The sequence below is a fragment of the Vipera berus genome (genome assembly GCF_964194415.1).
Source record: "Vipera berus genome assembly, contig: HAP1_SCAFFOLD_120, whole genome shotgun sequence".
In the NCBI taxonomy this organism is placed as follows: domain Eukaryota; kingdom Metazoa; phylum Chordata; class Lepidosauria; order Squamata; family Viperidae; genus Vipera; species Vipera berus.
In genome coordinates, this window is record NW_027673590.1 from 75,748 (window position 1) to 98,013 (window position 22,266).

The 22,266-nt window shown below is 42.9% G+C and overlaps 2 protein-coding genes and 1 long non-coding RNA gene across 10 annotated transcripts; 1 reads left to right on the top strand and 2 right to left on the bottom strand.

Annotated features, from left to right (window-relative positions):
• Positions 1–7,388: 7,388 nt before the first annotated feature.
• Positions 7,389–15,546, bottom strand: LOC308679281 (pre-rRNA-processing protein TSR1 homolog). Of its 6 annotated transcripts, none has more exons than XR_014028742.1 (5): positions 15,443–15,546; positions 13,322–13,837; positions 12,939–13,101; positions 8,884–9,966; positions 7,389–8,353 (listed from the first exon to the last, which is right to left on the bottom strand). XR_014028742.1 is itself a non-coding variant. In XM_081346890.1 (5 exons), the coding sequence occupies exons 2-5, from the start codon at positions 13,707–13,709 to the stop codon at positions 9,703–9,705; spliced, it is 642 nt and encodes a 213-aa protein (XP_081203016.1). In that variant the 5' UTR covers positions 13,710–13,837; positions 15,443–15,546; the 3' UTR covers positions 7,389–9,702. The 6 variants fall into 6 exon arrangements, 5 of the variants coding, with proteins under 5 accessions (XP_081203016.1, XP_081203013.1, XP_081203012.1 ...); XM_081346890.1 differs by having other exon boundaries at positions 7,389–9,966; positions 13,322–13,515; positions 13,689–13,837; XM_081346887.1 differs by having other exon boundaries at positions 7,389–9,963.
• LOC308679283 lies at positions 8,857–12,586 on the top strand. The gene is made up of 5 exons (XR_014028744.1): positions 8,857–8,982; positions 9,372–9,495; positions 9,782–10,070; positions 10,460–10,583; positions 10,891–12,586. It is a non-coding gene; the product is annotated as an uncharacterized lncRNA (long non-coding RNA).
• Positions 15,500–21,711, bottom strand: LOC308679282 (germ cell-less protein-like 1). Of its 3 annotated transcripts, XR_014028743.1 has the most exons (8): positions 21,184–21,711; positions 20,695–20,835; positions 20,085–20,154; positions 18,660–18,735; positions 18,201–18,346; positions 18,085–18,121; positions 16,944–17,031; positions 15,700–15,723 (listed from the first exon to the last, which is right to left on the bottom strand). XR_014028743.1 is itself a non-coding variant. In XM_081346891.1 (7 exons), exons 1-7 carry the CDS (start codon positions 21,269–21,271, stop codon positions 15,613–15,615), a joined length of 720 nt encoding a protein of 239 aa, XP_081203017.1. In that variant the 5' UTR covers positions 21,272–21,711; the 3' UTR covers positions 15,500–15,612. The 3 variants fall into 3 exon arrangements, 2 of the variants coding, with proteins under 2 accessions (XP_081203017.1, XP_081203018.1); XM_081346891.1 differs by lacking the exon at positions 18,085–18,121 and having other exon boundaries at positions 15,500–15,723; XM_081346892.1 differs by lacking the exon at positions 15,700–15,723 and having other exon boundaries at positions 16,470–17,031.
• Positions 21,712–22,266: the final 555 nt, after the last annotated feature.

Here is a 22,266-nt window from a genome sequence, read left to right on the forward strand (position 1 = left end):
AACCAGCAAAGCTGCCATTTCCCCCTCTTCCTTCTCCAGGTCGGGTCCCGGTCAAGACCCTCACTCGGCAGGTGCAACGCAACTGGTCAAAGCAGGACCGCAGGCACCGGGCTTGGCAGCTCCGCCGGCAACACCAGCAGGCTGTGAGTCAGCAGCAGAAAGCAGAGCAGGGAAGCTGAATCTGGGCAGCTTGGTTGGAGAGAGGAGGAATCTCACCTATCTTTGCTTTCCCCGTCTGCAGGTGTTGGAAGAAAAGCGGAATACTTATTAAACTGTGACTTTAAAGTGGTTGGCAGAGAAAGGAAAACTTGGATTTTGGGTTATCATGGAACATCAGAGGTCTGCAGAAAAAACATCAAGAAAAAACAAATACTTTCCAGGAGGAAATGTATGTTTTCTTACAATAAATACAAACGACATTAACTTCAAACCATGAGGAAATTAAAAATAACTTTGAAAACTTAAATGATCATATTCTCAATTTAATGTCACAACAAACATGATTAGAAAACAAAAAGAGAGATCAAGTAAAGCAGATAACTGAATATAAACTAGAGGAAAGAAACTTAGAGGTGGAATTTAATAATGGAAGGAGTTGTGATTTAATCCAGATGGAGAAAAGCTTGCAGGAAATACTGGACACGGAAAAGATAACTAATACTTCAAGATTCCAAGAACTTGAGAGAAAAAAGGAGATGGGAGAAACTAAGAAAGAAAGAAAAAGATTTCTGAGGAATACTTCTATACCTTACTTGACTCATCTTTTGTACCAAAACAATATCTACAAACCATGGGAAGATCTTTGGATTCAATGGAACATACTGATTAGGAAAGATGTTTGGCAAAATGGGCTAAAGCCAGAATTAAGAAATGAGATGGAATCATTTGGCACTTGTTGGAATAAGGTTAAAGAAATAAAATTTTGAATACAAATGAATCTTAGCTTAGGAGGGATAAGCTTCTTAAGCAATACAATATTTTTTGTTTATGGTATGAGAAACAAAAATGTTTGGGATGATTTATATGAGGGAAGTGTAAATAGATACTTAAATGGATTTTGAAGACTTGAATATGCTTATAAAGAATAAAACATTGAATATAAATGTATTTTAGCTTAAGAGGGATATGGTTTTTTTAAAAAACGGTATATTTATGTTTCAAGATATAAAAATATATGTTGGGATGGTTCATGTGAGGAAAAAGATTTAAACTAGTGTAATTAAGAAAATTTTAACAGGTAAAATGTGAGGAAAATAAATTTAAATGAGAACTCTAAAAAGAGGATCTATGACAAGGTGATTGAGATGATTAACTAGAAAAGCTTAATGAGGTGGAGGTTACTTATCTTTTAAAATTATCAAGAAATATACTAATTCAAGGTTGATAAAAGAATATTATTGGAAGAAGAGAATGGCGGGCTCGGGATAGGGGTCATTCCTCTGTCCTGGTCCTATTAGACCTCTCTGCGGCTTTTGATACCATCGACCATGGTATCTTACTTCGGCGTCTCAGAAGATTGGGAGTGGGAGGCACTGGTCTTCAGTGGTTCTCCTCCTACCTTCTGGAACGTTCACAGTGGGTGTTGGCGGGTGACCAGAGATCGACCCCGAGGCCTCTGATTTATGGAGTTCCTCAGGGGTCGGTCCTCTCACCTCTCCTGTTTAACATCTATATGAAGCCGCTAGGTGAGATCATCCGTGGTTTTGGAGTGGGTTATCATCAGTATGCTGATGACACCCAGCTTTTCATCTCGACCCCAAACCACATCAGTGATGCCCTTGACGTGATGTCCCGTTGCCTGGAAGCGGTCCGGGAATGGATGGGGAGGAACAGGCTTCAACTCAACCCGGACAAGACTGAATGGCTGTACATACCGGCATGTCAGGATATTCAGAGTATTCCATCCCTTAATATTGGGGGAGAGTTACTGCCCCCCGTAGATAGGGCTCGCAACCTGGGTGTCCTCCTAGATTCACAGCTCTCCTTAGAAGATCACATAGGAGCTGTGACTAGGGGGGCTTTCACTCAGGTTCGTCTGGTGCGCCAGCTACGACCCTATCTGGACCTGGATGCCTTACGTACAGTCACCCATGCACTTGTGACCTCTCGTCTTGACTACTGCAACGCTCTTTACATGGGGCTGCCCTTGAGAATCACTCGGAAGCTTCAGCTGGTACAGAGTGCAGCTGCACGAGTTCTTTTGGGGGCTCCCCGATACTCCCATATTACACCTCTGCTTCGTGAGCTGCACTGGCTTCCAGTTGCCTTCCGGCTGAAATTCAAGGTGCTAGTGATGACATACAAAGCCCTACATGGCATGGGTCCGGATTACCTACGGGAGCACCTACTGCCAGCGTCAACACCCCTCCGTCCTGTGCGCTCCCACAGAGAGGGCCTCCTCAGGGTGCCACTGGTCAGAGAACGTCGGCTGGTGACCCCCAGGGGGAGAGCATTCTTGGTGGGTGCGCCAATCCTCTGGAACCGCTTACCAGCCGAAATCCGGATGGCCCCCGACCTTCGCACCTTTCGGCGAGATTTAAAAACCTATGTATTCCAGGAAGCCGGCCTGGCCTGATAGATTTGGGGTTTTATTTGTAGATCTAGGGGTTTATTTGTTTTATTGTTGGTTTATTGTATACTTACTTTACTCTGTACACCGCCCTGAGTCCTCCGGGAGAAGGGCGGTATATAAAGCAAACAAACAAATAAATAAATAAATAAATAAATAAATAAATAAATAAATAAAATCAAAGAAAGCTACTATGTGGAATATGGAATTATAGAAACTAATTGTTTATTTATTTTATTTTATTTTAATTCCATTTATATCCCGCCCTTCCCTGAAGAGTCAGGGCGGCTTACAAGCTTAGCAGTTATTGATTATTTGTAAATACAAACCCAGAGAACACACTGTTTGCCAAATATTGATGGTGACATGTAAAAAAAATAAAACATTTTTTTTAAAAAAATAAATAAATTGGAAGCCATTAAATTGGTTATGTGCCTTAAGTTGATGTCAACTCTTAGCAACTACTTAGCTAGATTTTCTCCAAGCAGAACTGTCGTCCTCTTGGTCTTCCAGCAGGGCACCCATTGCTTGCTGTGAGTCTGTCCACCTTAACTGCTGACCACCCTCTTCTCTTTCCTTTCACCTGGTTGTCTTGAAAATTGCTGGGAAGAAGCTACAGATATGCCAACCAGCCTCTGAACACAATCCTTATTGGACCCGTGCCCCTCCTGGCTGGTTTATGCGGCTCGAGATGGGACACGAGGCTGGATCCATGCAGTGATAACTGCTTCATTGAAAGAGGGCAGTTTTCCCGCCGCCTTGAAAGAAGCGGTGGTGAGACCCCTCCTCAAAAAGCCTTCGCTGGACCCAGCTGTTTTAAACAACTTTCGCCCGGTCTCCAACCTTCGCTTTCTTGCGAAGGTTGTTGAGAGCGTAGTGGCGCATCAGCTTCCTCTGTTCCTCGAAGATACTGATTATCTAGACCCGTACCAATCGGGTTTCAGGCCCGGACACAGCACGGAGATGGCATTGGTCGCTCTGATGAATGATCTCTGGCGAGCTCGGGACAGGGGTTATTCCTCTGTCTTGGTCCTATTAGACCTCTCTGCGGCTTTTGATACCATCGACCATGGTATCTTACTGCGGCGTCTCAGAAGATTGGGAGTGGGAGGCACTGTTCTCCAGTGGTTCTCCTCCTACCTTCTGGAACGTTCACAGTGGGTGTTGGCGGGTGGGCAGAGATCGACCCCGAGGCCTCTCATTTATGGAGTTCCTCAGGGGTCGGTCCTCTCACCTCTCCTGTTTAACATCTATATGAAGCCGCTAGGTGAGATCATCCGTGGTTTTGGAGTGGGATGTCATCAGTATGCTGATGATACCCAGCTTTTCATCTCGACCCCAAACCACACCAGTGATGCCCTCGACGTGATGTCCCGTTGCCTGGAAGCAGACCGGGAATGGATGGGGAGGAACAGGCTTCAACTCAACCCGGACAAGACTGAATGGCTGTACATACCGGCATGTCAGGAAATTCAGATTATTCCATCTCTTAATATTGGGGACGAGTTATTACCCCCCGTAGATAAGGCTCGCAATCTGGGTGTCCTCTTAGATTCACAGCTCTCCTTAGATCATATAGGAGCTGTGACTAGAGGGGCCTTCGCCCAGGTTCGTCTGGTGCGCCAGTTGCGACCCTATCTGGACCTGGATGCCTTACGTACAGTCACCCATGCACTTGTGACCTCTCGTCTAGACTACTGCAACGCTCTTTACATGGGGCTGCCCTTGAGAACCACTCGGAAGCTTCAGCTGGTACAGAGTGCAGCTGCACGAGTTCTTTTGGGGGTCTCCCGATATTCCCATATTACACCTCTGCTCCGTGAGCTGCACTGGCTTCCAGTTACCTTCCGAGTGAAATTCAAAGTGCTGGTAATGACATACAAAGCCCTACATGGCATGGGTCCGGATTACCTACGGGAGCACCTACTGCCGGCGTCATCGTCCCTCCATCCTATACGTTCCCACAGAGAGGGCCTCCTCAGGGTACCACCGGTCAGAGAATGTCGGCTGGTGACCCCCAGGGGGAGAGCATTCTCGGTGGGTGCTCCAATCCTTTGGAACCGCTTACCAGCTGAACTCCGGATGGCCCCCGACCTTCGCTCCTTCCGGCGTGATCTAAAAACTTATCTATTCGAACAAGCCGGCCTGGCCTGATGGATTTGGGTTTTAAAATTATTTATCTAATGTATTCTTATTTTATTGCCCTGTACACCGCCCTGAGTCCTCTAGCAGTAGGGCGGTATATAAATCAAATAAATAAATAAATAAATAAATACTGTCTGGGATAAGTCAAGAATGTGTCACATGCTCAAAGCTAGAAGGCTACCTCCCCCCGCCCCCCTTTCTCCCTGCAAAAGAGAATAGCATCAGATTGCTCCTTCCTTCCTGTGGAGCACTGAGATGAAAGTCAGGTGAAAAGCAGTATTTCTTACAGCTCTCATCAAACGATTGGAGAGAATTCCTTTCCTCGCAAACTCCAAAATTTCTAGGCACAAGAAGGAATGATGTTCGTAAGAATATCACTTGTGGGCAACAAGCAATTGCAACAGGCAGCCAATTCCTTTCATTGTGTTCAGGCACTTAAACCTTCGAGAAATACTGATTTGAAGTCTCCTGATATAAATGAAAACTGATGGGATAAGCTGGCAACTTCAGTGGTTGCTGTTCGGGTGGATGGTGCTGGAAAGGTCTAGAAAAATGCAACTAGAGAAAATATTTAGAGAAATAACGGTTTTCTCCTTTTGTATGGATTCAGCTGATGGATGCTTGATTGAAAATTGCCTCTGAAGTTACATGAGTAGGTTAAAAAATTACTTTCAAAATTTCTAGCGTTTTCTCTAATCCTTTCTGCAGGGTTTCTGAAAGCATTTTTATGTTCAGTCTGATACCTGTTTATTTGCTTTTTAGGAACAAGTAGTGATGAATTTGGACAGTAGACTGCTAGTCTTCCCTCTGTATATCTGCTGCAACTTCCTGTATACTTCCTCAGAGAAGAGAAGAGATAACAATGGACAGTGAATAACGCAGCCAGCTGAGATTGACTTTTGAAATGTCTTTGGGTTGTCCTGATGCCATGAAAGAAACATCATGAAATAGTCTTATGGAAGAAAAAGAGAGAGGGACTTGGTACCCTGCGATTGCCAGGAGACAAGCCCCGGCAGCTCCACCTGGCATGACTAACTGGTGAGGTATGTTGGAAGCTACAGTTTTGTGGAATTGTGAGCCACAGGCTCCCCTCTCCTGCTTTAGCAAATAAATGTAACTCCCACCTTATCTCTCAACATTCCTACGCACATCTGAATAGCTGAATACTTACGATGACCTCGTTTTCTCCTGAGAATTCTCAGCTCTAGCAAACGATACCAGTTTCCTGAACAGTACAGAAAGACTTAGTTCATTAACTGGGCCTGCTTAATTAAAGGGAGTAGGATGATATATCTACAAAGCCCACATTAATTATAATAGAACACACTTTTTATGCTCTCTTGATTTGTTCTTCTGGTCAAGCCCTTAATTTTTAAGAGTCACTTTGTAGAATCCAGCTGCCTCAATTCAGCATTTTTAATTCATCAGAACTCAGACCATTGTTTTATTCTTGGATATACTCAGTGGGTTAGGACGCTGAGCTTGTCGATCAGAAGGTCGGCAGTTTGGCGGGTAGAATCCCGAGTGCCGCGTAACAGAGTGAGCGCCTGTTACTCGTCCCAGCTTCTGCCAACCTAGCAGTTCGAAAGCACGAAAAAACGCAAGTAGGAAAATAGGGACCACTCCGGTGGGAAGGTAACAGCGTTCTGTGCGCCTGGGGCGTCTAGTCATGCCGGCCACGTGACCACGGAGACATCCTCGGACGAGTGCTGGCTCTTCGGCTTTGAAACGGAGATGAGCACCGGCCCCTACAGTCGGAAACGACTAGCACGCATGTGCGGGGGAACCTTTACCTTTTATATACTTTTTTACTTTGGGGGTTTTGACTTGAAGCAAAAAAGCACTCCCAAGCCCCGAAGCAAGTAGGTCAGCCTCTGCTAGTCAGGAGGCCACGTCCTGACTCAGGAATTCTGGGAGTTGAAGTCCACGAGTCCTAAAGGAGCCGAGGTTGCCTCCCTCCGCTCTTCGGTGGAGGGAGGGCGCTGACCGTCCCGCCCCGCTTCGCTCAGCTTTCCCGCTTCTTCCCGGGAGCTGCCGCCTCTGCTTAATGCACAGCTAGGCGACCTCGGCCCTTTTAGGACTCGTGGACTTCAACTCCCAGAATTCCTCAGCTATGCTGACTCAGGAATTCTGGGAGTTGAAGTCCACGAGTCCTAAAGGAGCCGAGGTTGCCTGTCCCTGGCTTAATGGATGCAGACGCTTTTTCTCCCGCCTTTATTAGTTTCGTAAATAACTCAAGGCGGAGAACAGACCTAAAAACTCTGTCTTCCTCCTCCCGTTTCCCCACAACAACCCTGCGAAGGGACCGAGAGCCATTGGCCCAAGGTCTCCCAGCTGTCATTCAGCCATAAATCGGGACTAGTCCTCACTTGTCTTCTCCCCCGGTGCCTTTTAATAAGCCAGCCGAACTGGCCCTGTTGAGGTCGTTTTCTGAAAGGGCCCGCCATAAAGTAAGCACCCACTAACTCCCTTTCCGCCTTTGAATGAAACCTCAGGAGAGGAGCTTCCCAGACCTCTTCATAAACTGGCAGGGCAAGCTACTATATATCAACCAGCAGGAAAAGAAAAAAAAACCCCACACACAAACTGATTATGTTAAGCAACTGGGTAATGAAACATCTGCAAGGAAACCACCGAGCTGAGAGGGCCTCAATAATAATAATGATAATGATAATAATAATAATAATCCTTTATTGTCAAAGTGCAACATGTGTACATTGAGATTAGCTGAGCCTCCCCCGTGCTCTCTCCCCCCAACACACAGTGACAACAAACCCTCCATCCCACCACACCGTGTGAACCAACTACACCACACACCGGCCTCCCAAGTCAATTCTGCATAAGTTCACAGAGATTATATCCCATTTAAAAGCCTAACAGCCCACGGATAAAAGCTACATTTCAGCCTGTTGGTACGTCTGGCTATACTCCTATATCTCCTACCGGATGTTAGGAGAGTAAAGAACTCCACAGTGCACAGGTGTTTTCTTCTACTGGCATTTATATCATATACGTTCAATACCTACGTGTGTGTTTTTTTCTAATTCAGGAAAAAAATAAAAAGCACTTCGAGGTATATTTTCCAGACTCTGTTTGTCAATGGGGAACAGAGTGATATTAAAATATGTGCCCTGGGAGAAGAATGGAACTTGCACAAGATATACCTCTGTCAGGTAAAAATTGCCTTCTTGTTTCTTGGATCTCCAGTATCATTAGGAAGCAGGTTTCAGACCTTTTTGTTTAATACTCAAATTCAGCACTGCTGCCCTGAATGTGGTCCTGAAAACACAGGCACTACCGTGTTTCTCCAAGACCCAGTCTTATATATATATATATTTGGTTGCCAAAATAAGCACCAGGGCTTATTTTTCAAGTAGGTCAGCCTCTGCTAGTCAGGAGGCCACGTCCAGCCCAGGGGAAATGGGGCTGCAGCTGAGAATTGCCTTTTGACCCCCAGGTCTCTCTGAAGGCTTCCGCTCTGTGGCCAGAAGGCACCCTGTGGGAAATCCTGGATCCTGTGTGGCTTTCAAGGCAGCCAAATTCCATGAGTCTGCAGATACACGGAGCAGAGCAACAGGACTCAGGACTGCAAGAAGCCAAATGGTCACTATATACGAGCATTGGAAAGCGTTCTTCTCTCTCTCTTTTTTTTTTTTACTGAAATCAGACTCGGGGCTGAATATAAATCCCTTCTTTAGGAATTTAGAACTTTTGAGTTGTATTTTTTATTTGAACACTTCCCTTACCTTGCATAAGATAAGATTGCTATTTCAAACATTGTCTACCCTTAAACAAATGTTTAATTCAAAATATACCTTTCATGAGTTTATGGCTGGTTCAGGACAGTGTATCAATGACAGATTGAAAATAAACTTATCTGTTCATTTAGAATTCTTAATTGTTTATTTTGTTTTGGGGAAGATTCATTAAAAACAATTGTTAATCCTGGCTTCTTTTATATGCAGCTTTGTAACCAGGATGAAGTCAGATGTCTAACTCTGAGTGGATACGTGTGACACACTTGTTCTTGCTTGTTACATTTAAAGAAACAAAACACAAAACAAAACAAAAATAAGGTTTGTAGACTAGAAAAAGAAGATGCTGTCTGATATCTCTGTTTCTCTATGCACTTGGCAGGACTGTTAGGAAAAAATGTTCCAGGAACACACATTCTTGAAGAATGGAGTCGGAACGGATGAAAAACAGAGGATTAAAAAGAGCAAAGTTGAAAGCTTCCCTGGCATCAAAGATTAGAAGAAGACCTATCAGTAAGTACATATTAAAACATGTAAGCATTAATGCAGAGATATGCACGCTGCAGCTCAATGCAGTTTTCCAAACCCTCGGTGACCTCTTAAGTCATTACAGCAAAAAAGTGACAGTTTCTTGACATTTTGAGGTGAAAGCAAATTAAATACTTCATAAGACATGGCATTTTACTCCTTGGGTTCTTCACTTTCTCAGGGATTTGATTGATTTTGAATAGCACCTTTCTGCAAGAGAAATGCTGCAGAAGAATCAGTGATGATTGATTGGGCTAATGATGTGGGGCATAACATTACGATGGAGGACTGGGAGAGGATGTGGAAAAAGGGTATTAAGTTTACATTTATATCATATACGTTCAATACCTACGTGTGTGTTTTTTCTAACTCAGGAAAAAACTAAAAAGCACTTCGAGCTATATTTTTCAGACTCTGTTTCTGAATGGGGAACAGAGTGATATTAAAATATGTGCCCTGGGAGAAGAATGGAACTTGCACAAGATATACCTCTGTCAGGTAAAAATTGCCTTTTTTTTCCTTGGATCTCCAGTATCATTAGGAAGCAGGCTTCAGACCTTTTTGTTTAATACTCAAATTCAGCACTGCTGCCCTGAATGTGGTCCTGAAAACACAGGCACTACCGTGTTTCTCCAAGACCCAGTCTTATATATATATATATATTTGGTTGCCAAAATAAGCACCAGGGCTTATTTTTCAAGTAGGTCAGCCTCTGCTAGTCAGGAGGCCACGTCCAGCCCAGGGGAAATGGGGCTGCAGCTGAGAATTGCCTTTTGACCCCCAGGTCTCTCTGAAGGCTTCCACTCTGTGGCCAGAAGGCACCCTGTGGGAAATCCTGGATCCTGTGTAGTTTTCAAGGCAGCCAAATTCCATGAGTCTGCAGATACACGGAGCAGAGCAACAGGACTCAGGACTGCAAGAAGCCAAATGGTCACTATATACGAGCATTGGAAAGCGTTCTTCTCTCTTCTTGAAGAATGGAGTCGGAACGGATAAAAAAAAGAAAAACAGAGGATTAAAAACAGCAAAGTTGAAAGCTTCCCTGGCATCAAAGATTAGAAGAAGACCTATCAGTAAGTACATATTAAAACATGTAAGCATTAATGCAGAGGTATGCACGCTGCAGCTCAATGCAGTTTTCCCAACCCTCGGTGACCTCTTAAGTCATTACAGCAAAAAAGTGACAGTTTCTTGACATTTTGAGGTGAAAGCAAATTAAATACTTCATAAGACATGGCATTTTACTCCTTGGGTTCTTCACTTTCTCAGGGATTTGATTGATTTTGAATAGCACCTTTCTGCAAGAGAAATGCTGCAGAAGAATCAGTGATGATTGATTGGGCTAATGATGTGGGGCATAACATTACGATGGAGGACTGGGAGAGGATATGGAAAAAGGGTATTAAGTTTACATTTATATCATATACGTTCAATACTTACGTGTGTGTTTTTTCTAACTCAGGAAAAAAGTAAAAAGCACTTCAAAGTATATTTATCAGACTCTGTTTCTGAATGGGGAACAGAGTGATGTTAAAATATGTGCCCTGGGAGAAGAATGGAACTTGCACAAGATATACCTCTGTCAGGTAAAAATTGCCTTTTTGTTTCTTGGATCTCCAGTATCATTAGGAAGCAGGTTTCAGACCTTTTTGTTTAATACTCAAATTCAGCACTGCTGCCCTGAATGCTGGAAATGTAAAGCTGTAGAAGGAACCTTTTACCACATGTGGTGGACTTGCCCCATAGTAAAAGACTTCTGGGAAAAGATTTATAATGAATTAAAGGAAGTTTTGAAAAACACATTTATTAAGAAACCAGAAGCCTTCTTATTGGGTATAGTCGGAAAAGAAATTCCCCAAAACGATGTTACTTTCTTTCTGTATGCCACAACAGCGGTGAGAATTTTGATAGCCAAGAATTGGAAGACACAAGAAATACCAACGGTGGAAGAATGGCAGATGAAAATGATGGACTATATGGAACTCGCTGAGCTGACCGGGAGAATCCCGTGACCAAGGTGAAGAGTCGGTGGAAGAAGGTCTGAAGAAATTCAAGGACTATTTCAAGAAATACTGTTATATTAACTAGTTTGAAATGGACTTGGAAGTGCTTATAGGTTGTAGTTTTAGAGTTTAATGTTTAGTATTAAGGATAATATGAAAGAATGATTGTTAAATGATAAGAAATTAAAATTATGAAATAGAATTTGCTAATGATGATTTACGATGAAACGCAGATAGAGGGGACTTGAGGAAGTCACCTGAATATGATTAGAAAGATTAGGAATGACGGAAGTTAAGTACTCTTTTTGTATTTTTGTTGATTGTATTGTTTATGTTATGTCTTGTTTTTATATGTATTTTTTGTTGTTTAAATATATGTTTTCATAAGAGCAATAAAAAAAGAGAAATGCTGCAGAAGCAAATATTCTAGGAATATTGGGGCAGGACAATGGTGCACATGCTTGCCACCCCATGTAGCCTTAAATATTTTATTTTGGCTCTTGGTATAAACAGAATCTTTATGTATGACTTTATGTGACTGACTTGAGCAAAGAGACTAAAATGCATGTCTGGGATATGAAATATTACTTCCACCTAAGTCACGTTTATCATAAATTCCGTATAAACCAGCTATAATTGATCAAGGTCCTGGAAAGGTTTCTGAGAGCGAATACCTTTTGGGCACTTGGTTTGAAAGAATCCTGGAGAGATTTCACTTCACTCCAGTATATCTGAAGCAGCCACAAAGTGGACCAAAAGGAAAACTCGCTGATAGGAAGGAAAACTGGCAAATTTAACCATTTTGGGCTCAGTTGTGGTCATAGGTTGAGGACTACCTTATCAGAATAGCTAATTCGTATGTTGGGTTAATAAAGTATGAGTCAAACTTCATACATTCTCTGAACTTCTTAAACATTTCAAGCTTTTCCATTTCTTGTTTGTTTGTCCATATTTAGAATATTGGCCTTGGTCCTGTATGGTCTTCTCTTAATGACAGCAAACCTGGACTGCTGGAACTGCTGTCACTAAGCAATAGGATGACATGACATCATGCTTTACAACTGCAATTCCAGTCCCAATTACCACTGAGAACCAAGAGCTAACTGTAGTTCAACATATCAACACAGCATCTGGATTTCTGATATGTAGTTGTGCAAACAGAAACTTTCTGAAAACAAATTTTGGAAATAGGCAGAGTATTAGCACTACTCCATCAACGTTCATAAGTTATACTAAGGATATTATAATTATGAATTGTTATCTTCAACAGTTGGGGAATGCAGATCCGTCTGTATCAGCCCCTTTCCAGATCAACATGAACAGAGAGAATCAGGAATAACAGTCTTTGCAACCATGGAAATTCAGGGGACATTCAAGCTTAGTTTTGAAACCAGAGGCAGCTGAATTCTACGCTCAAATTGGGTGCATCGTACTGAAATTAGGCTAACATCATCCTAACCAGTCACCCAACTATTAAGTTAAACGTATGATTGCTTTCTTCTAAGCAGAGAGGCCTTCAGCTTTTTTTGAATTGACCTTTCACCTGCAGATGCCTTTGAATAATAGGCTTGATTTATTTTTTTCCCCTCTAGAAATTAAACCAAGCCGATCACTAGAGGCAATTCCCAAATGCTTTGATACAACTCGGAAGATTGAACTCTAAGGAGTCAGACAAGGCTCTCGGATTAGACCTTGGATGTTCCACAGAGATCTGAGCAGCTGATCAACAATAAAAGCAGAGGTGTCAGGTGTGGCCGAGGAATCCTGGGAGTTGAAGTCCACAAGTCTTAAAGTTGCTAGGGTTGGACACTCCTGAAGTAAAGCATAACTCTAAAAGTATGGAAAAAATAACACTTGCAAAAGTACAACTATCATTCTTTCAAAAATGAAAAAATGAAAAACCAACAATTGTTGAGTGAGACCGGAGAAAGGGCCAACCTGAGCTCCATCTGTTTCCTCCTTTTCCAACTGCCGGAAGACGTGTTTCCTCGTCCGCCAAAAGTCCTGGAACTGGAAGATCCGGGCATAGTCCCTGGGCAGGTTCTCCTTGGGATCCCAGGGAGATGTTCGGAAGCTCTTTAGTCCCCTGAACGTCTGGAACCTGAGTGAGGCAGCGGGATCACTCTCTTGCCTCTTCTTCAACCCTTCGGTCTACTGCCCTCTCCCGCTAACCCAGCACAGCCTCCAGCTTAAAGCAGCCTCCCAGGGCTGGCAAACGGGTCACCTGGGCAGTCAGGCCAGGCCTTGCCTCAGCCTCCCCCGATCCCACCAGAACTGTGCCAAGACTTCCCGTGGCCCTGGCCATCCGCCGAGGCTCTCACCGGACCCGGGCTGGCACATCCCGGGGGGTGTCCACCTCATCTGGAAACATTTCTTCTTCTCGCTCCTGTCGGTATTTCTCCAGCATTGCGGCTTCTTCCTCCATCTCCTCCTCGGCCTGCTCAGTTGTAGGCAATGTCATGCTTTCACAGTCCTCCTCCTCCGAAGCAATTTCCTCTGCACTGCTGCTCCCGTCCTGGCAGAGCAAAAGCAGCCCGGGCAGAGCACTGAGTGGGAGAGCGCGAGGAGGCCCTCCCCACCCCGTGGTCCTCAGTGCCTGCCCTGTCCTAATTCTGCCTTCAGAGCCCCTGGCCTCAGTGGGCCTGCAGACCCTCCACCAGGTGACCACCAAAAGGCCAGCTCCCTTACCTGGGCCATGGCTTCTTCCATAATCTCCTCCTCCTCCTCCTCCTCGCTGCCATTTCCCCATTCGTCCTTGTCCAGGATCCAGGCAGCCTGATAGGCAGATGTGCCTTTGGGGACCCTCTTGACAACCTTCTTGCTCTGCTTAAGAGATTCTGTGCAAAGTTGGGGAAGAGTTACTGCCAGAGGATCTGCCAGCATAACAAGAGAAGAAAAATACGGCATTCCTCCTGTCGGTGTAAAGCCACGATTATCGGGGCACGTCCCACTTCAACACAGAGCAGGGATTTTTTATGTGCTCCCTTTAAGGTAACAAAAGCAGGGGACTGTCCGTGAAGGCCGCCCGCTTGGAGACCAGCAGGTTTCCTCGGGCATCTCTGGGCTGGCCAAGGACAGCAGACTGTGGGATGGTTAGGCCAGGAGTCTGATCCGGCAGAGCACAGCTTATGTACAGATCAAGAATCTGAAAAACTGAGAATGTTTCTTTTTGGGGGGAGAGCAAACCAAGCCACCCAAACGTACCCTTGAAAAAAATTAAGCCCTTCAAAGATTTTTATCCTTAAAGCTTTATCTTAATCATCAAAGTATTAACGCCTCTTGCCAATACTATGTAAATACCAAAATATATTCTGTATTTTATAATACAATAAGCCAGTAATAATAACGATTAAGCTCTTGAAGAAATGATTGAGACAGATATACATTGCCTCAACTCCTTCAATGGAACTGTGGTTTAAAGATGGCTGGCCCTGTTGAGGGAGGCTAGGCAACATCTACACATCAGAGTTAAGTATAATCTGGTTTCTTATAGTTCCATCTTAGCCTGCGCGAATTGAACCACTGTAATTAAAGGCTAAGGCTAACAGTACAGAGGCTAGCAGAGGCTGACCTACTTGCTTCGGGGCTTGGGAGTGCTTTTTTGCTTCAAGTCAAAAACCCCAAAGTAAAAAAGTATATAAAAGGTAAAGGTTCCCCCGCACATGCGTGCTAGTCGTTTCTGACTGTAGGGGCTGGTGCTCATCTCCGTTTCAAAGCCGAAGAGCCAGCACTCGTCCAAGGACGTCTCCGTGGTCATGTGGCCGGCATGACTAGACGCCACAGGCGCACAGAACGCTGTTACCTTCCCACCGGAGTGGTCCCTATTTTCCTACTTGCGTTTTTCGTGCTTTCGAACTGCTAGGTTGGCAGAAGCTGGGACGAGTGACAGGCACTCACTCTGTTATGCGGCACTCGGGATTCTACCTGCCAAACTGCCGACCTTCTGATCGACAAGCTCAGCATCCTAACCCACTGAGTATATCCAAGAATAAAACAATGGTCTGAGTTCTGATGAATTAAAAATGCTGAATTGAGGCAGCTGGATTCTACAAAGTGACTCTTAAAAAATTTAAAACAATCCAGATATTCACCAAACCAGTAACAGACTCTTAAAAATTAAGGGCTTGACCAGAAGAACAAATCAAGAGAGCATAAAAAGTGTGTTCTATTAAAATTAATGTGGGCTTTATAGATATATCATCCTACTCCCTTTAATTAAGCAGGCCCAGTTAATGAACTAAGTCTTTCTGTACTGTTCAGGAGACTGGTATCGTTTGCTAGAGCTGAGAATTCTCAGGAGAAAACGAGGTCATCGTAAGTATTCAGCTATTCAGATGTGCGTAGGAATGTTGAGAGATAAGGTGGGAGTTACATTTATTTGCTAAAGCAGGAGAGGGGAGCCTGTGGCTCACAATTCCACAAAACTGTAGCTTCCAACATACCTCACCAGTTAGTCATGCCAGGTGGAGCTGCCGGGGCTTGTCTCCTGGCAATCGCAGGGTACCAAGTCCCTCTCTCTTTTTCTTCCATAAGACTATTTCATGATGTTTCTTTCATGGCATCAGGACAACCCAAAGACATTTCAAAAGTCAATCTCAGCTCGCTGCGTTATTCACTGTCCATTGTTATCTCTTCTCTTCTCTGAGGAAGTATACAGGAAGTTGCAGCAGATATACAGAGGGAAGACTAGCAGTCTACTGTCCAAATTCATCACTACTTGTTCCTAAAAAGCAAATAAACAGGTATCAGACTGAACATAAAAATGCTTTCAGAAACCCTGCAGAAAGGATTAGAGAAAACGCTAGAAATTCTGAAAGTAATTTTTTAACCTACTCATGTAACTTCAGAGGCAATTTTCAATCAAGCATCCATCAGCTGAATCCATACAAAAGGAGAAAACCGTTATTTCTCTAAATATTTTCTCTAGTTGCATTTTTCTAGACCTTTCCAGCACCATCCACCCGAACAGCAACCACTGAAGTGGCCAGCTTATCCCATCAGTTTTCATTTATACCAGGAGACTTCAAATCAGTATTTCTCGAAGGTTTAAGTGCCTGAACACAATGAAAGGAATTGGCTGCCTGTTGCAACTGCTTGTTGCCCACAAGTGATATTCTTACGAACATCATTCCTTCTTGTGCCTAGAAATTTTGGAGTTTGCAAGGAAAGGAATTCTCTCCAATCATTTGATGAGAGATGTAAGAAATACTGCTTTTCACCTGACTTTCATCTCAGTGCTCCACAGGAAGGAAGGAGCACTCTGATGCTATTCTCTTTTGCAGGGAGAAAGGGGGGCGGGGGGGAGGTAGCCTTCTAGCTTTGAGCATGTGACACATTCTTGACTTATCCCAGACAGTAGAGTTAAGTGTTCAGGGCCTGGAGAGACTGAAAGTCCCCTTCGGATTCCAGGTGCATTTTGGAACATTTGACAGTCTGTTCAGGAAATGCTGATAGTATTAACCCAATCAGGCCCTCAGATTTGATGAAAATACAAAGAACAACCTGAGGTATCAAAAGAATTTGCTGTGACATGGATGGGGTGGTTTTTGACTCATTTAGGGTCCCCAAACAGAAAGAAATGAGCCGTAGGGTGAGGAGCCCAGCAATCCCTCGGCTGTTGCACTAACTGCGCAAAACCGGAAGCCCGCTTCCAATTTAAATTTTAATGTGAGGAGTCCACTACTTGCTACTTAGGCTGTCCCCGTGGAAATCTGGCCCTCTAAACAGGAAATCTCAGTTAATTCTCAGTTGAGCTGAAGCAATCAGAAGCCCTGTGAGAGGGTAGTCTTTCAAATACTGTGTCACAGGACAACATAATTTCAGCGTAGTCAATGGTGGAACCCAGTTCATTTCTGTTCATCTCTCCTGCTTCTTATGAGAATCCTACTCTTTCTTCTCTGACACTGCTAGCTAAAATGAACCAAAAGCTTTGCACATACAAACCTGATCTTTTTCAAGGGTTAGCATCTGATATCCTGCAGTTCTGCTACAAATAAGCTTTCCACTGCTATGAAAAGAAGCCAGTCGCAGCCTAAGGACAGAAGAGAAATTACACTAAGCAAGCTCCCTCTGGAATCCAGATGGGCGGTTTCAAAATTTGATAAATATATGAAATAAAATCAATGGAAAGGAGGTGGTGATTGTTAAGGGAGGGTGAAAGAATTGTTAGATATAATGTGGGCAGCAAATAAATTTTGCTTTATGTATATATATATGTTAAATGCTTGCTAACTATTTAGATTACCTTGCTAGGCCCCAAACATGGGACAAATCTTTATTTCCTGTTTCGGCCTAACCGAAGGCCATCCACAGGCAGTAGTCACAACAGTGACAGCTCATATTTGTGTAAATTTTAGACTGCTAACAAAGAATTAAAGGGAGACTGATATGCATTTCAAACTTATTTGTTTTCATCAGTCAACCATACCCTTCTGAGATTCGAATATACACACACACACACACACACACACACACTTATACGTATATGCATGTTAATATATTTATAATTTATTTATAATTTATTCTTTGTTGTTACCTTCCCACTGATGTGGTACCTATTTATCTACTCGCATTTGCATGCTTTGGAACTGCTAGGTTGACAGGAGCTGAGGCAAGAACAGGAGCTCACCACATTGCATGGCACTCAGCTCTCAAACCTGGGCTGTCGACTTTCCATTTGACAAGCTCGGTGTCTTTAACTGCTGAGCCATTCACTTAGTGGTGGGATTCAGCCAGTTCGCACCACTTCGGCATAACCGGTAGCTAATTTTTTGTTGCTCAGGCCCAGAATTGACTTCCGGAAGTGGCATCAACACAGAGAACCAGTTGTTCACATATTTGAATCCCACCACTGCATCCACTGCCCTTGTTTGGCAAAATGGAGGACACATCTTTGTGCTTGGGAAGAAGACCTACCCATTACTTTTATGGGTAATGGTAACAGGCTAATGTCTGTCATTATCCTTAAGACAAACCTCCGTAAATCTGCAGAGATTTGAATGTTATGAATCTGGCAAGTACCTTCGGTATTTTCCCCCCCTCTTACCTATTGTTTCCCTGATTCCAACGAGCAAATGATACTGACCTGCTTCCCTCCAATGACTGCTGATGAACTCCGAAGTCTACAAGAAGAGCGAGTGCCGATGTGATCCTTTTAACTTCAAGCAATGGAGAACCAGACCAAAAAGAGAGGGAACCCACCTGAAAGCGATATTTCTCTGGGGCTGCAAACTGACAGAGCCACTGCAGGGCTGATTTAGTGTGTTGCGTTTGAAGATAATGTGACGGTTGGTGTATGTGACCAGCAGATCAAAGCCAAAATTAAAGCCTGTCCATCGCCAGCAATACTTGCAAGAAAGAAAAAAAGATAATTGAAGAAATAGTTGTATTCTAAGAGTGGCTTTAAATTCTGAACTTAACTTGAAAAGGACCTCCGCTTGACACCTTGTATATTTTGCATCACCTCAGGAAAGTCAAGGTTGGTGGTTTAAGAAAGCTATACGAGCATTGTTATCATTTTTATATTTTCCAATAAGAAAGTATTTAACCTTGTAAAATAATTTAGCTAAGAAAACACTGTTTTGGGGAAAGAAACAGCTTACAAAAACTGTAAATAAATTACACATTTTTAAAAGGACATGGAAAAATATTTGTGCTTACATCACCATCTTTGGCAAGTTTTCTGCCACACCGCATACTGTTTGCTTCTAGTTCCTCTTTATTAATCTCTTGAGGCCTTGAACATACAAAATAACTTTCTATAAAATGGCATTCTATCAAAGGAAAGCACAAGAAAAGTATTCTAACTGGTTGCACACAGATCTTAACGCCTGAATAAATTCATTTCCCCCCAGAAACCTATCTTGTTAAGTGTCCTGAAATTCTTTCCCGGCCAATGCATCAAAGAGTTATCTTCCTGGGCCGTGCTAAAATGACCAGCCAAGTACATCATGGTGGGGTAGCCAGCACCCCGGCAGGACATGGCAATCCCTTGCACACACTCCCAAAGCAGGGAGAACAAATATTGTGGTTTATGATGTTCAAATGAGAAAAAGAGCCACATTTCTGAACTCTATGCTCTCCCTTAAGCTACAAAGGTGAGCAAGAAGTACTTTCCATGCACTGAAAGTCTCCTGGCAAAGGACTTATACCTGCCCCTCAATACATAGGTTGCCGAACTTTAACCCAAGGCTAAAATGCCATAATGTGAATACCCGAAGAGGACTTATTGTGACTCACAGAACAGCACCAGGAGTACAACTACCAAAAATTAAGTTATCAGCTAGAAGAGGAATCTGCCCATTAAATTTAAAGAGACACCACACAATACAACCGTAATATCCCTTGAAAATTCCTGTTCTAATAGACTGTGCCTTAGCTCATCACTTCATTAGAAGAAATCTGGTAATCTTTACAGCATTGCTTAGGTTTTGTTATATTCTGAATAATTGGGAATAATCCTGGATTACTTTCCATAATTCAGATGCAAGCTGTAGATAATTTAGAAGTATCTATTCTCTCTTAGATTTTGGAATCCTGTGTTATTTTGTCAAAGTGCTTTAGGATACCCGATACTATTCTCATTTAAGCTTACTGGCTACAAAATGCATTTTCTAGGGAAACACTGCCAAAAATATCAATGAATACAATTCTTTTTTAATGTTTGGGAAGATTTGTTTTTATAATTAACATGAAACCATAAACGACCTCTAGCATTTTTCCATATGAATGGCAAACCTGAAATTCAAGAATATCAAGACTGCAGACTGCAAACCCTGAACTTTTTTCAACTATGTTTTATATAGTGCGGACAAGAATTTTTTGCATGAATAAAGCGCTGATAAATCTGTTAACAAAACTGTTCAAGCACATCCAAAGAAACAGCTTTCCTTATTTTATTAAATAAAACCCCAGTCATGTTACCTATTCACAAAACCAGCTCCATCCAGCAGGATGCTGGTGAACAAGCTTGTTAGCTTTCTAAGGTGAAAGCAGTTAGCATACGGAAACTTAAATTTGTTTTCTCTTTATAGGAACATTGCAAGATGTGTTTCTCAGTTACAGAGAAAGAGGCATTATACATACCCAATGTCATTGTCTTGTTCTGTTCTAAGCATGGCAAACCACTGCTGTTTGTAAACAGAGAACAGCCAGTCTAAAATTTAGAAAGACCAAAGTGGGCCTTTTATAAACAAGGCAAAGAAAGTTAAGCAGCACTTAATATTTTTACAAGGCTTTTACACTGTCCCCATCAAAACTGACTCTTAGCAGTTTATTTACCCCATGTATGCAAAAGTTAAAAAAACAGAGTCTAAAAATAAATACTGTAGCAACAAATTCAAATCATGTTATTGTGGTCATTAACCAGCAGACCCTGTAGCAACAAGTTTAGAGAAGGAAATGGGGGGGCAAGAAGAGAAAAGGCTATGACCTCCTTTACTCTTTTCCCACACAGTGGGATGTAAGAGAAGCAGAGAAATAGCTTAAACCTAACCACAAACTAGTTTATGTGCCTGAAACTGGATTCAATGATTCGCCAATTTTACTCCCCAGGCCATGTCCACTTGCTAGTGGCACACAGGTTTTTATATGCTGTATGTGGGGACTCTTTCAAAGACCCATAAACTCAATTCTGATTTCCCTTTCTCAAGCCTATGGCATGACAGAGAAAGAAAACAAGCGATTCCATTCTTACCTGCAGGGATCAGCCTGTCTCGTTCAACAATTCTTGCTGATGTCAGATCGCTGATTATATACTGCAGCCTCAGATATTTGAACACTGGCATAAATACACGTCCTTGTTCAGTTTCCAAGAATGAGATGCCTTCCTCAAAATCTAAAAAATTAAAGCAGATTCTTAAGAGTTCAAATATATTTTTACTATTAAGTAAAAAGCAGCACTGCAGTCTGTGAGCAGTTTATCAATCCCAGCAGAGAAAGCAATTCAGATAAGGTTTAACAGGATTATCCTGATTTGCTTTTAAAAGCAAAAATGGCTCACTAGTGGAAGGTGGATTTTCCCCCCCAAAAAGATTGTGGTTTACAGGTTTCCCATCTCGCACAAAAGGAATGCATGTTGGGCCAATAGGGAACAACCCATAATGAAGAGAGAGCTAAAGATACTGTAAATCCTGCTTCAAAGGTTTCCAACATCCAAACTATTCACAAAGCATTTCATAAAGACCTTTCCTGCGCTTGGAAAACCAGGCATCTGCTTCACTTAAAAGCTGTTTCAATGATCCATTCCAAGAAGGCACCATCTGAAGGAACATCCACTACATAAAATAAAGAAACAGCTGTAAGGTTCACTTGAGGTATACACTGAATAACTAAAGCTTGAGGAGCACGGTGGCTCACAAGGTTATGATGCTGGGCTGACTGTCGGCAAGCTTGCATTTGAGACCTGGTTGCTGCTGCGGAACAGGGCGAGTTCCCATCACACCCTCCAGCTCATGCCTTCAGACCAGCAGTTTGAAAGCGGGCAGTTGCAAATAGATAAATGGGTGCCACCTCGGTGGGCAACTTAACAGGGACATGAAAGGAGCCCCCAACTGGGTGTTCCCCAGGCAACAGTGATGTCATCATTGAAACCTTACGATCAGTAAGCACGATCCCAACATGCAGTAGTAACTAAAGCTTTACACAAACACGTACATACGCTGTTTCTACAAAAAATTGTTTACAGATAGTGAGTTGTATTTGGGAATAAAAACATCACAGTACCACTTTAACTGATTTTTTATGAAATGAGTTTGTTCTTCTGTTAGAATGCAATTAAAGGGGTAACTGGCTGCGTCCTTATAAGGAAAGCAAGCAACAAAGAAAACAGAAAAGAAAGAGGCAGCTGACAGTTTTTACGGAGTAAAAAGGGAAAGAAGATAACCAAAGAAATAGTTATTCTGTATGCACAAACCTTTTTTATACTTAAGTATTCTGTGCTATCTTGTAATCCAGTGTTATTCTTAGATCAGTTTTAATGGGTCATTAATAAATTAGTACTCTAAATACCGTATTTTTCGGACCATAAGACGCACCCAGTTTTTAGAGCAGGAAAACAAGAAAAAAATTCTTTCTCCTCCTCTCTCTCTCCCTATCTTTCTCTCTCTTTCTCTCCCTCCCTCTCCCATTGTCCCTTCCTTCCTTCCCTCCCTCCCTCTTTGTCCTTCCCTCTCTGCATTAGAGCAGTACCCGCGGAGGCGGCCCTGCAGCCCGGCTTTCTCTTGCAGAAAGCAAGCTGAAACGGAGTGAGGGAGATTGCCAGAAATGC